Genomic DNA, 13722 nt, shown 5'->3' with positions numbered 1-13722 from the left:
TGTTATTTGAATAAGAAGTAGGGTTGACACCAGAAGTTCTACATACAAATACTACTGACTTCTAGAAAGCTCTTGGCCAGTGATGACCAGCTGGACCAACCCTCAACGGCTGCTGGGGACTTCCGGTACACATCTCTCAAACTTGCACTACTAAGAGAGCCTTTAGCACCGAGTGGTGCCTCACTTCCTAAAACTGATGCTGACCCCATCCGGTGGCTGAGTCCAGGGAATGTAAGGGAGACCTACAAGTCTCAAATTTCATTCTGTCTTAGGCTTTGGTCAATATATTTGCAGAGAGACTGGTGAATATCCACTAAGCCAAACAATCAGACCCAGTTGCATCTGCAGGGAATCAGTTCCAGGACCCCCCAGGAAACCCAACTCCAGGGGTGCTCAAGCCCCTTATACACTGCACAGAACCTTGGCATATCCATATCTTCTCATTACTGTGAATCATCACTGGATTACTTCCCATGCCTAATACAACGTAAATGCTATATGTAAGTCGTTACATCATACTGTTTAGAGAGTGACAAAACTGTTTGCAACTGTTCCACAAGGCAGGAACCACAGCAGACCTCCCCCAGTGCACACTGGTAACAAGGTAACCTTTCTGATCCAAGGTGGGTGAAAATGGATGCGGAGCCTGCAGATACTGAGGGCCCCTGGAATGGAGGTGAGTAAAGAGGCTCTTAAACTGCGGAACTCTTTTACTGACTGAGCTACCTTCTTTCTCCACTAGGGGGCAACCGCAGAACCAGGCAAGAACAGAACCTTCTTTCTTGTGGGCTCTGGAGGCTTTGCTTGGAGGAAGGTCATAAATTCAATGTGGCCCTCAGTGCCAATGAAGGCTCCTTCACCCAAGCCTGCCCCAACTTCCCAAACATAAATTTACACATTGTCTTTTGAGTTTTACGACTAAAATTTATGCTGCCGGCCTGACTTGAACAACCACACCTGGGATCAGATCCTGGGGACAGAGTTACAAGTGTTAAAATCCAACTCAAAAGCAAGCACTGGTTTTACCTCTGGTTGAATAACAATTGCCCATGTATCTGTCCCTATGTGAGCAGATACACAAGGAGGCCTCTCCAGAAAGGCCTGGCTTCTGGAGACGTGCAGGATCTAAACCTTTCTTTGGCATAGATGTTTTCTAAATTCTTCATTTTTTACCATAAGCATGAGATTGTTTTGCTAATAAGAAAAAAATAATCGGCTCAGGTTTTTTAAGTGACCAGGCCCAGACGTTTTCCCTTCTGCAACAGAGTCCTGATTTACGATCAGTTAATTTGAACTGTGCCTCTCCCTGTCCATCTGTTCTACCTCAACAAAAAACCCTTTAATCCGCCGTGTTTGCAGATCCTTCTGAGTCACCCGGCAGGCCGATCCTTCATGTGAACACTCTGCTATTCCTGCCCATCAGCCAAAGGCCTATCACTCCACCCCAGGGCCAGGGAGCCACACCTCACCAGGTCACTTGTGCTGCTTAGCGGGGTTCACGTGTTAGCATCTGGGAGGGGGTGAGCCTCAGCTTTGCAGCTTCAACAAGAGAGACTTCTAGACTCCCACTCGATTTCACCAACGAAGGGTGCCGACCATAAATCTGGACTTCCCAGTCTCATGGTGCCATTTCCTTGTGGTCAAAAATCTGTAGTTCAGGGGCTGGGGAGATAGCTCAGTCGGTAGAGTGCTTGCCTTGTAAACACAAGGCCCTGGGTTCGACCCCCCAGCACCCCCCCCAAAAAAAAAAAAATCTGTAGTTCAGGACTGCATGCGGTACGTGAGTGTGTGTGTGTGTGTGTGTGTGTGTATGCACACGCATGTTCATCCTGAATGAGAAAAGACAAATCTAAAATGAAAAGAAAAAAGAAAAAGCAGGAAAAAAGACAAAGCGGATGATGACATTTATATTCCAACATTCACCAAGAGCTTCCACCAGCCAGGCATGAAGATCGACTGCATCTCGAAAATACATCCCCATCCAAGAGGCTCCTGGGCTGGTAGGGAAGGTGCAGTCTGGAAGGGAGAAGGACAACCCAGAGAGTGGGGCCCGGGTTAGAAGCGAGGATCAGCTGCCTACTCTTATCTGGGATCAACTCCCAGGATGAAAAAACTCTTCAGATGATGTGAAGGGCCACAAACCTGTCCTATCTGACCTTCCATCAACCACCTTTCTGAGTCTTCCATAAATGTTCTTGCAAAAAGAGGAAGAACAAGATAACGAGATACAGAGAAGCCATCTGGCAGAGTTTCCTATCTTCCTAAGAAAGTCTGCAGAGAAAAGACAAAAAATAACACTTTTACAGTGATTGTTACAAATCCCAAAAGACAGCAGGGGCTCTCCTTACAGCCCTGGAGCAGAAAAGAAAATACTGTCCCCCCACTCCCTTGCCCCCACATTCACCCCCCCCCACACACACACCTAGCAGGCACAGCCCTACTTTATTTTTTTTTTAAATCCCACCTCCCTGAGAGCCTCCTAAGACACAAGCAGGACTGTTTTTCTGGGTACTCTGATGCTGTGAGTGTTCTACTGTTTTCAACTTTAAATTATTATGATTTTTTTCAAACAAGGGGTCCTGCAAATCATACAGCTGGTCAGGAAGGAAAGTCACAGCACCGTGACCTCTCTATAAAGTACTCAGGGGGGCTGGGGAGATAGCTCAGTTGGTAGAGTGCTTGCCTTGTAAGCACAAGGCCCTGGGTTCGATCCCCAGCACCCAAAAAAAAAAAAAAAAAAAAAAATATATATATATATATATATATATATATATATATATATATAAAGTACTCCAGAAGACCTGGCCCTGTCCTAGGGCAGAAGCCGCAGAAGCCTGCGCTTCTCCCTGTGGGTCCGCTAACGTCCCAGCTCCCGTAGTTTGTAAGTGCATAAAAGTTGGGTATGAGATTTTTGCAAAAGTGAAGCGGAAAGTTCTCTCCCTGACACATCCTAAATCACTAAATGTCTTCCAGTAAATTCATCCCTTCCAGCTTTCGCCACTTCACCCAAGTGGCCTTGCGGGCGGTTCATTAGGAGCAGCAAACGTCCACCTACTGGAGCTGTTTGTTTCTATAGAGGGGACCCAAGCCTTTCATAAGCAAATCCACCGAGCCAGCCCAAGCCGGGCCTTTCATGGATGACAGCTTCAGAATAAGAGCAGTTTGTCCACATTGCAGGGAGAAACCAGATGTTTCCCTTGGATTGAAACAAGCAAATGACAATTCAAACTGCAGAACAGCCTACCAAAAAAATTTCTCTTCTTGAATAAATTCCAGGGCGCTAGTAAGTGTGGGCCTATTTTTTGATCGCAAACAGCTCCAGTGTACGGCCATTATGTGAGGGACACTGATCACTTTTTTAGATCTCCAGCAACGATCTCCATACACTAGCCCTGGTTAATGTATTACTCTTTAACTCACTCTCTAATCTCACTGTGACAGTGATGAGTTGTAAATTCTGCTCCCTGTGTACATTTCCTGGGGTTGACGTTAAAACACCTCTGCAGACCCAGCAGAGTTCAGAGGTTTAAAGTTGAAATTTTCATATTCAAACAGTTGTCTGCATTCCCCAAGTCCCAAGAAAAGACTTATTTGAAAACGGTTGAAAAGTGTAATTATAAACACACTATCCCTTCCTGTTGCTCTTGTTTAAAACACTGAAAGAAAAAAAAAAAAAAAAAAAAGACTGAGGTTTAAATGTAATAAGTTCATATTCAACAGAGGGTTTTAAGATAAATACATAACAGTCTTACCAGCTTCCAGTGCCCAGGATGATGAAGCAGGCTAATACCCTAGCAGGGGGGAAATGGCTTTTGGAAAGATAGCAGTGCCATTTGCATGTGAGATTTTTTTTCAGGGTTTGTTTTTTTCATTAAACAACAGATCAGTTCACCCCTGAGTTGTATGTAGTAAGTAAAACTGAATACTGGGAACGGGAAAACGTAACCTTATAGAATTGAAATAATTTTGCATCTGTTAAGAGACTATATGACTTTAAAAAAAAAAAAAAGGCAAAATCTGTTTTAAGTAAGACTCATAAACGCTGATGCTCCGGATCTCAGGAAGGGAGGCCTGGGAAGGGAAATTCTTTGCTCACTGAACAGCAATCAGGATCCTAAGTGGAGGATCATGGTATTTTTGCTGCTTTGACATCAAAAACCCATCCCTGCCAATGGCTTCCTTTACAAATCAAAAAAGCATATATTCATGTTCACCCAGCTTGAACGAGAGTTTATACTTTGAAAAAATAAATGGTATTTCATTCAGTTAATTAACTGGAGCTAAACAATTCCCCATTAACAAACACATTTCCCCAACACTATTCTACCTTCTGATTAACTCCAGTAGAATACAACTCCCCAGAAGAAAGCCACACGCTGTGGGTGCAGCTAAGGGGCAGAGCGCTTGCCCAGCATGTAAGAGGCCCTGGGTTCCATCCCCAGCACCAAAAACATAAAAATAAAATAAAAATAAATTTTAAAGAAAGGAAAGAAAAACGTGTGTCCTCAGGTCTCAAAATGCGGTCACATTAATTGCAATCCCAGATAATGGTCCAGAGCAGATTTTGAATTAAACTGAAAAAAAGAAAAGGGGGGATCTTCAAAGGGAGGTGAGATTCTTGGGCTTATGGGTGGTTCTACACCTGGGAAAGGGTGCCCAGCATGGCTAAGGGCTTAGAAAGACCTGGGAGAGGAAAGGTCTCCTCTGCTTTTACGCCACGTGCAGAGGAGAAAGCTGAGATGCCAGATGCCAGGGGCATGGATCCTCGGACCAGGACTTGGTTGGACATCGGTCCAGATGTGCCCAGCAGGACAGGAGCAGGGGCGACTGCCTTCATTATGCTGTTTGCGCTTTCTTTCCAGGCTAATTATCCACTGACGTGTTTGGCTGGGGAAGGTTTTCCTGGTGGGATGCATTCTGACAATGCAAATTCCGCGTCCCTCACCACCTGGGACGGGCACACGGCACTCTCCAGAATCAAACTTTTGGTGTGGGGAAGGTACGAATAAAGAAAAGTCATTTGTTGGCTAATTAGTCTTTCTCCGCCCAATCCAATTTTTCTTATTTTTTAGGTGCTTGGGATCAATCAAATCTTCCGAGTACGAAACTTTTTTTCTGGCTCTGCTACTGGTTCAAGTTCTTTTTTCGGCTTCATTTCCAGGGCCAAATTCATATGGGAAGGTAGTTTCGTAATTACAAAAACTCATAAAGGTCCCAAAACTGCTCTCAGCGTGAGTTTAACATGGCTTCCCTAGGGTTTTCGAAGGAGGACAAGGCTAGAATGACAGGTTTCTTTGAACTCAGAACTGTGTTTTAAAATGCCCGAACCGTAAAAGCCCTCTGCACCGTATGCATGAATGCTAAGCATTACAGCAGTCACTGAGCGACTAACTGCCAAAGTGCTCAGCTCAGCTCCTGCACATAGTAGGTGCCTGACTTTAAAGTCTAAGAGTTTACATTTAGGCCCGCCTGGTTTAAAACACCACAGCACGGTCCTTACCTAGCTCATCAGTTGAGATGCTTCAGCTCCTCAGCCTGGGCCTAGTGATGGGTGAGAAAGAAGTTGCCCCTTCCCAGTGTCCCCATCTGTGGAAGCCACATCCATAGGATTGTTTAAAATCACCAACTAGTCAGGCCTGGTGGCACACTAATCCCAGCAACTTGGGAGGCTGAGGCAGGAGGATTGCAAGTTCAAGGCCAGCCTCAGCAACTTAGTGAGACCCTGACTCAAAATAAAAATGATGGGGGATGTAGCTCCGTGGTAGAGCAGCCCTAGGCTCCATATCCAGTACCACAAAAGTAATAATAATAACCACCAACTAGACCTTACCTGTACCTGGTTGGCTCAGGGTAAGAAGTCCTTCTCTACTTTTCTCCTGCTTCCCAATTGGGGCAGCATTTTTTAAAACAGCTCCAATGCCATTTTGTATACAGGCCTTATATACAAATTCCTGGATCCCAGAATCCACCTTCCCAGAGACTCAGGTCCTGAATGGCCTACTGGGCTTTTCTTTTTTCTCCCAGGAGGGAAAGACTCAAGAAACACGGTCTACCTGGGAAGAATAAGGTGGAGCCAGAACCGGGGTCCTGCCGCCCACGCTCCCTGCTCACCAGGTCTCGGCTCCACCTGATGCTCTTTTGGGAGATCTGTTAACCAGGGCAGGCCTCGCAGGCTGGCCATCTGGGTCCTGGCGTGGGTCCCGTGTTTGGTCAAAAGCTCTGCTGCGAGTTTTTTTTTTTTTTTTTTTTTTCTGCTGACATGGTGGCACAAGCCTAGAATTCCAGCACCTTGGGAGGCTGAGGCGAGTTTAAGACCAGTCTCAGCAACTTAGCCAGACCCTGTCTCAAACAAACAAAAAAGAGCTGGGGATGTGGCCCAGTGGTACAACACCCTGGGTTCAAGCCCCAGCATGACAAATTAAGTAAATCACAGTGAGTCAGGGTCTCGCTATTGCCAGGCTGCCCTTGAACACCCAGACTCTCCCATCCTCCTGGCTCAGCTGCCACACAGCTGGGAAATGCAGGCTCGCACCGCTGCGCCTGGCTATGAAATTCTTCATATTATTTGAACATAGGTCCTATGGGCTTGTTTTACGATGGACCTCACAAATCATGTGGCCAGGCCCTGCTCTCTTCTCTCCGAGACTCAGGATAAAGGTCGCCTCTCCAGAGAGACGTCCACTCCTCTCGGATGGGCTCCCATAACCCCTGGCCCATGCCTCCATTCATTACCCCTTAACCAACCCCTGCAGCAAAACCATGAGCTCTCTCCAGTTTACATCAGTCACAGGCACAGCCCGAAGTCCCTCTCAGGCAAGAGGTACGTCGTAGCAACTCTCCACAGTGGGTGCCATTAAAATCCTGGAGTCGCTGGGAACTTACAGGATCTGCCCGCCTAGCAGGGAGAGGTACAACCGGGACTCTCACACCCAGGCAGAGTCCAAGCTTGGAACCACTACTTTCAGCTGCCAGAAACTTCTCAGAAGCAGGAGAGCAGAGTCAAGAAAGGGAACATTCCTTGTGAGGGCCACCACACTCCTGCCATCAACTAAAGAAGATGATGCAAAATGTTGGAAGCAGCTATTTTTAAAATCTGTTGGACTGAGGCCCCAGAACATTCTTAGATGCTCATGGCCTGTTCTGCTCAGGGTCGATTTGCTCAACGCAGCCGGGATGAGCTATTATTAATTCCAGTTACACCTCCATATAATTGTTTAGTTTCTATCTTTAGCCCAGTACTGAATCCTGTGAATATGTGCTGATCCAAAATATTTAAAATATTCCCAACATATGTGCTCTCTGTCAGATGGACATTCCAGAAAGTCTGGACTGAAAGGAAAGTTCTGGCTTTCGCCGCTCTGCAGAACAGATGCTCTCGCCATGGCAACTCTGTGTGTTCTGAGGGAACTCAGAACTTCCCACTAAAATATGTCAATGCCCATGGAAAATGAGAATTATCCCAACAGCAAACCCCCTGTGTGAAAATAAAGGACACAGAAAAAAACAGTTTCAAAACTGTTATCTGGGCTGGGGGTGTGGCGCGGGACACTTGCCTAGCTGTGTGAGGCCCGGGGGTCCGTCCCCAGCAGCCCAAAGAACAAAAACAGAACTGGGGTCCGTCTTCCCTCTCAGTGGAAAGATGCTCATTATCAGAGCTTTCAACTGGCTGTTTAAGATCGCTCTTTTTTCTGAGTCTGAGCAAGTCTGAAATCTTTTCATTCTGATTAAATTAAAGCCTCTCAAACTCTGGCCACCTCCCAACAAGACACTGCACCTTTGGCAATTCTTAAAAGCATATGAATTCCTGACCAAAAATGCATGTCGTGAATCCCACTTTGAAGCAACCTCAGATCAATACAAACCAAAGGACAGGTTACAGAGGGACTGGCCTGAAACTAGCCTGTCCTTTTAAAAACTATCAATGTCACACAACACAAAGAAACCCAGGAGCTGTGCCAGGTTAGAGGCCAAGGAGAGAGAAGGAAATGCCACAAGTGAACCTGGATGGGTTCCTGGACCAAGAAAAAAAAAAAAAAATCCACAAAGGGCATTTTCAGGGTAAATGACAAATTTGAGTAAGGACCATAAATGAGATGAGCAGCATCTATCAATGGTAAATTTCCTGACTTTGATATTTGCACTGTTATGTGCAAGGAATGTTTTTTAGGGAAGAGAAGGAATTTTGTCTGCAATTCGACTCTGATGACATGGTGTGTATGTAGAGAGGCTACTTAAAAAGCAATCCCCAGTACCCCCCCCCCCAAAAAAAAAAGAGCAGATGTGCTTAAGGTTAACAAAGGATGAGTCTGGGAGGATGCTCTCGGGAGCTTCTTTTAGGATTTGTGCAACTATTCTTTTTACTCATCAGAAAGTTTAAATTAAAACACTATATTGGGTGGACCGGGGTGGTGGCTCAGTGGTGGAGCGCTTGCCTAGCATGTGTCAGGCACTGGGTTTGATTCTCAGTACCGCGTATAAATAAATGAATAACATGAAGGTCTAACAACATCTAAAAAAATATTTAAAAAAAAAAAAAAAAACTATATTGGTACAAATACTGCTACTATGAACCAGGAAATGATGTGGAATGTCGGCAGACGTCCCGGCCTGAAACCCACTGACCAAGGTAATGTGTTCTGAAAATTCTGGACACTTCAGGACTGTCCACACACATTTATCTCATCTTGCTTCTGAACGTACTCAGTGAGGATGCTGGTGGAAAGCTTCCCTTAAGGAAATATTAATTGAACAGCAAAGTCAAAAGTCGTGTTCATTTTCTCCCTCCCCCTGGGGCCTCACAGCGTGGGCTTGTTGCCTTGGCCTCCCCCCAAGTGTATCCAATCACTAAAGTCGCCTCCATCACTTTCCAGGCTGACAGGCTGCTCGTGGTTTTGTTGGGCTCTCAAGACAAATTGCAGAGCGAGGGCCTGGGCTGATACCCAGAACTGTGTGTTCTGCTGCCTTCGCTGCACAGCCGCCTGACAATGGGGACCCTCGGCCACAAAAGGCCACCAACAAAGGAAGACAAGTTTTTAATGCTGGAGCCATCTGCCAATTCTCCTTAGCATCTTTTCAAGAACTGAGTGAAGTTAAGGCGGGGGCTGGGAAGGGGTGCTCAGGGGAGGACAGGAAAATCATCCCCAGGAAAAGCCATTGCAATATGAAAAGGACCTAGCAGGAGGCTGGCCTCCGGCTGAATGGGATCCCAAGGCCCCTTTTCTTGAGCTCTAAAGAGATCCTGCGCACCCTCTCTGGTGGGGCTTTTGTTGGTTGCCAAGCATTTTAGAGGTTATAGTAAGAATATGTTATTAAGGGCGGATTTAATATACACGGCCACAAAAAGGCCCCTCCAGAAGGTCTTCTGACTACCCACGTGGAAAACCAGAGCCTTCGACAAAGATTACCCTGGCTTTTTTCTTATGTAGCAAAATATCCCAAATACAGTGGCTTTTGCCTTAATAAAGCATTTCTAGATGACTCTAAATCTCCCCTCATCCCAGAAACTTACAAATTTCTAAGACCACCAACCACAAAAATGTATTCACAGGCACTGAACATTTCCATGTCCTTGGGACACGTGAAAGTTTCAACTGTAGGTGTGCAAGCCCAAAACATACCACCCCAACATTTTTCCTGGGAGGAAATTCTACTAAAAACCTTGAAACCACGGACAGACTGCTTGTACTGAAGCTGGAACACCACAACGCAGCTCAGACCCTGGCCGGGGGCCAAGGCCCCTGGGCGCCCCTCTTCTGGAATTCTCAGTTCCCCTCAGCTCTCCTAAAACAGCACTGATTCCCAAGTAGAGTCAGTCATCGTAGGAGGACAGCTGATTCTGGATTTCTCCACTGAGATGATTAGCTAACATGAGGGAATGTGAGGGAACATTCTCTCATTTCAAATAGAAGTCAGCTTTGCTGGGTCGTTCCTGGCTTCTCCAGGGGTGTCCTGGGATTGGTTTTAAAGTTCCACCATTGAAAATCTGCAACAAGTCCTACAAGGGGCCAGCGATGGATGTTTACCTGGTCACCCGTCCTTAGATCAAAGTCATGCTCAGGATGCTTCAATACCAAGGATTTATAAGATGCCTTCGAAGATGATATCGAGGATGCAATATTTGTGTAAATTTGTTGCCTTTGTAAAAACTAATGTTGCAATGTTTGACTATAAAGTAATCATTGCTGAAAGCTGGTTATCTTTTAAAGCTGTTCACGGCCTCCTGTGGGGCCAGGAGAGTGCCCTCCTTTCTCAGCCCTCAGGGGACAGGGAGCAGGGCCAGCTGGGGGGGGGGGGCACAGAATTTAATTCCAGGTTGACAGTAACCACATGGCAAGTATTTGAGGGGACCAACTCTTAAAAGGCCAGGGACAGAGCACGCGGCCCAGGGATGCTGCCGGAGTCCTACCAGGCCTCAGGCAGGTAGAGGCCCCCCTGGTGCCCAAGCAGCCACCAGGGGGCTGGTGACTGGGCAAGAGTGACTGGGCGATGGTCCCACCACACAGCACACCCTCAGCCCGGGCCTTGAGCTCTGCTCCCATGACTGTCATCGTCTGTGACTGAGGTGCAACCCATGGCCCCATAGCCCGGGGGCTGACCTCTTGCCGTGAGCCGGCTGTAGACCTGTGAGTTGACCTCCTTGTCCCGCACATAGCATCGGATCTCCTCCACCGCCTCTCGGATGACCGTGACAGCCAGCACGAAGCCCTGAAACGAGAGGGGACAGGGGGTGAGCCCTGCTTAAAACAAACACCGCACTCTCCTGATGCCAGGGGTGGAGAAGGCGGCGGGAAGGACCTGTGGATCGTGCCACACGCACCTCCCCACACGCACCCTGTCTGGCTCTCCCTTCGAGAACACACGATTACTCACACCTGGAGAAAGGCCGCCCTAGAGACACTGATGTCACACACACACTACCGCAGGGCCTGGAGTGAAAAGCCAGGGATCCCAACCGTCTCTCCACAGACACCTGCACACAGGCACTGTTCTGTTCTGGTTTTTTTGGTACCAGGGATTGAACCCAGGGCCACTTACCACTTAGCCACATCCCCAGCCCTCTTTATTTTTTTATTGTGAAACAGGATCTCACTAAGTTGCTAAGGCTGGTCTCCAGCTTGTAATCCTCCTGCCTCGACCTCCTGTGCCAATGGGATTATGGGCATGCACCACCACTTAATTTTTTAACTTTTTATAAAGAAATCATATTAAAGTATTGGTCACATAAGTATCAACCATTAAAAATTAAAACATGCCACAAAAACATGGTCCTTCCCCTGAGTCCAGTACCCAAAAAATCTGGCAGGGGAGTGGAAAGGGACCCACAGCAACAATCTATTTCCAATTCAGATTTTTCCTCTTGTATCAATAAAAGCAAAACAGTCCCTTTCTTTTCCTTGTGCTCTCACATGCATTCCTGGTTTTCTCCCGCCATCCCCCACCCTCTTTGAAAGCTTGCAGGACAGTCACTTTTAAAACACAGATGCACTAACTGCCTGGGGTGAGCCCGGTGAGCCTCTGAGGGTCTCATTTCTCACTGCTTATCGGTGGAACATATTAATTTCAACTCAAAGGACTTTAGATCTCTTACGCAAACCTCGCCAGGGACGTGCTGCTTTGTGAAACTCTTCCAAAGACCCACGTGTCCTTACAACGGAGGGAGAGGATCCAGGGATGGCTACTGTTTCCAATCAGATGTGAAATCTACACTCCAGCCAAAGGAAAACCAGTACCTTTCACAATAAAAGCATAGAGCCAGGCGACATAAGAAGGGGAGAGGAACGTGGTCTGGAAGGAGTTCAAACCTGGTCCCTGGAGCACCCCCAACTCCACCTGCTGTTTTGCTGTTCCGTGCCGGAACCTGGGATTTTGCCGATTGTTTTTCCAAACGTTCCAGTTTCTATTTCTCTCTGCACAGGCCTGGATAAATCCCATTGATGCTAATGAAAATTGTGTGTTCATACAAAGATAGGATCCACTCACTAACCTAAGTGCTGCAAATAAATAGCGCCTGAATTATCACAACAGCCGTGCACGCGCACTCTGACTCATCTGAACTCCCTAGGCTAGAAACTACTCTACAAAAGGATGCAAGTGTCATCCAGAAATAAATTCCAACTGTCCACTTTAGGATATCCTTAACATCCACGGATACTTAAGGACGAGTTTTCGTGGGGGGAGGGGGCTGTCTGAGCTTGTAAGGAAATCCTGTGATCACACAGACAAGCAGTTCTAAAGGTGCTAAGCCTCTTTGGTAAAGTTGTACATCAAATATAGACTAAGCCCAGCCGCTCAGGAAGCTGAGGCAGCCCTCAAGGATCACTTGAGCCCAGGAGTTTGGGGGAAACCTGAGCAACACAGGGAGAATGAGAGAGAGAGAGACAGAGAGACAGAGACAGAGAGAGAGAGATTGATTGATTTACTAAAGCAACAGTAATCTGTGGGGGATAAAAATCAGAGAAGTAATTGCCTCCAATCGGGGTGGAAGGTGACCAGGAAAGGTAGACAGCATTTTCTGCAGTGGTGGAAATGTTCTGGATCTTGATTGAGGTGGTTTGTCAGTGTTGAGAAATGTCGAAACTTAGACTTGAAAACTCAACCACTGTGCACTGTTTGCTATTGTACATTTTATCTCAATGACAAAATCTAGATTTACTACCTGGTCATCACACAAGCAATTCCAGATATCTCCTAAGAATTTCTCTTCCTGATATATTAATAGCAAGGAAAAAGAGCTATTAAAAGCTCAAACTTAACCTAGACAACAAGCAGCAATGTCCATACAGTAATAAGTTCAAAATTAAAACGAGGACCCTGGGGTGGGGCGCAGTGGTAGTGTGTCCCATCCTGGCCTCCAGTCCCACGATTGTTTCTTGCAGGAATTCATTTCATTTTCCTAGTAAGTCAGGAAGTGGACGTGACCATGTCTGTTTTACAGATGAGGAAACAGGCTAAGGAGAGAAGGCTTGTTTTAAAGTGGATCACTTCCTCATGCATGCCGGGCAAGCGCTCCACCACGGAGTGGCTCCTCTGGCCCCAAAGCAGACCATTTGTCAGCTGTAGCAAAAGCTGAGCCCAAACCACATGGCCCCCGGCCTTCACTCAGAAGCACTGAGCTTACGGCTAGATTTGACTTGAGAGCCCTGTGGGTGTGGTCAGAAGACACCGCAAAATATGTTCTAGCTGAGAATTGTGCATTTGATCTTCTATGTAAAAAATCTCTTAAGGGGGGAAGGAGCAGAGGAAGGGGAACCAGGAGAGGGAGGGGGATGGGAAAGGGAGACACAGCAGAATGAGAGTCACCAAACTGTCATGTGTATGCACAAACTCATCGCTTTCAGTTATAATACAATGCAACCACTAAAAAGATAATTTAAAATAAATCTATTAAGCAAAATCAGCCTCCATCACCTGAGCGAAAGGTGCTAATTTGTCTTCAATCGGAATCCCCTTTCCTGTAGTCCCTAGGAAAGACAACAGAAACGCAGGACGAACACCCCCAACTCAACCATGGTGGAAGAGCGGATATAAAAGGGCCCAAGGCGCGGAGCCCAAGACCTCCAGAGGCTGCTCGCACCTGCAGAAAGGCCGTTCACCTGCCTGGCTTCCCCTCCCAGCAGAGGCCGTGGGGGAAGCCGCAGCTATAAGGAAAAATGGTAACTACTGCTCACGCTGAAAATCGGGGCTCCCAGCTTCTCCTGGAAACGCAAGGTGTCGCTTTAGCAT

The 13722-nt window shown here is 46.8% G+C and overlaps 1 protein-coding gene across 3 annotated transcripts in view; it reads right to left on the bottom strand.

Annotated features, from left to right (window-relative positions):
- The window catches only part of Atp9a (ATPase phospholipid transporting 9A (putative)), a 125719-nt gene that overhangs the window by 76537 nt on the left and 35460 nt on the right, over window positions 1-13722 (bottom strand). For all 3 annotated transcript variants that reach the window (XM_047538716.1, XM_047538717.1, XM_047538718.1), the window contains exon 4: window positions 10596-10704. In XM_047538716.1, coding sequence (XP_047394672.1) covers window positions 10596-10704 — 109 coding nt within the window. The remainder of the gene's footprint in view (window positions 1-10595; window positions 10705-13722) is intronic.

This window comes from Sciurus carolinensis, chromosome 2, assembly GCF_902686445.1.
Source record: "Sciurus carolinensis chromosome 2, mSciCar1.2, whole genome shotgun sequence".
NCBI lineage: Eukaryota > Metazoa > Chordata > Mammalia > Rodentia > Sciuridae > Sciurus > Sciurus carolinensis.
Note: the sequence above shows the minus strand (reverse complement) of the source record. Positions and strands in the feature narration are given on the sequence as shown.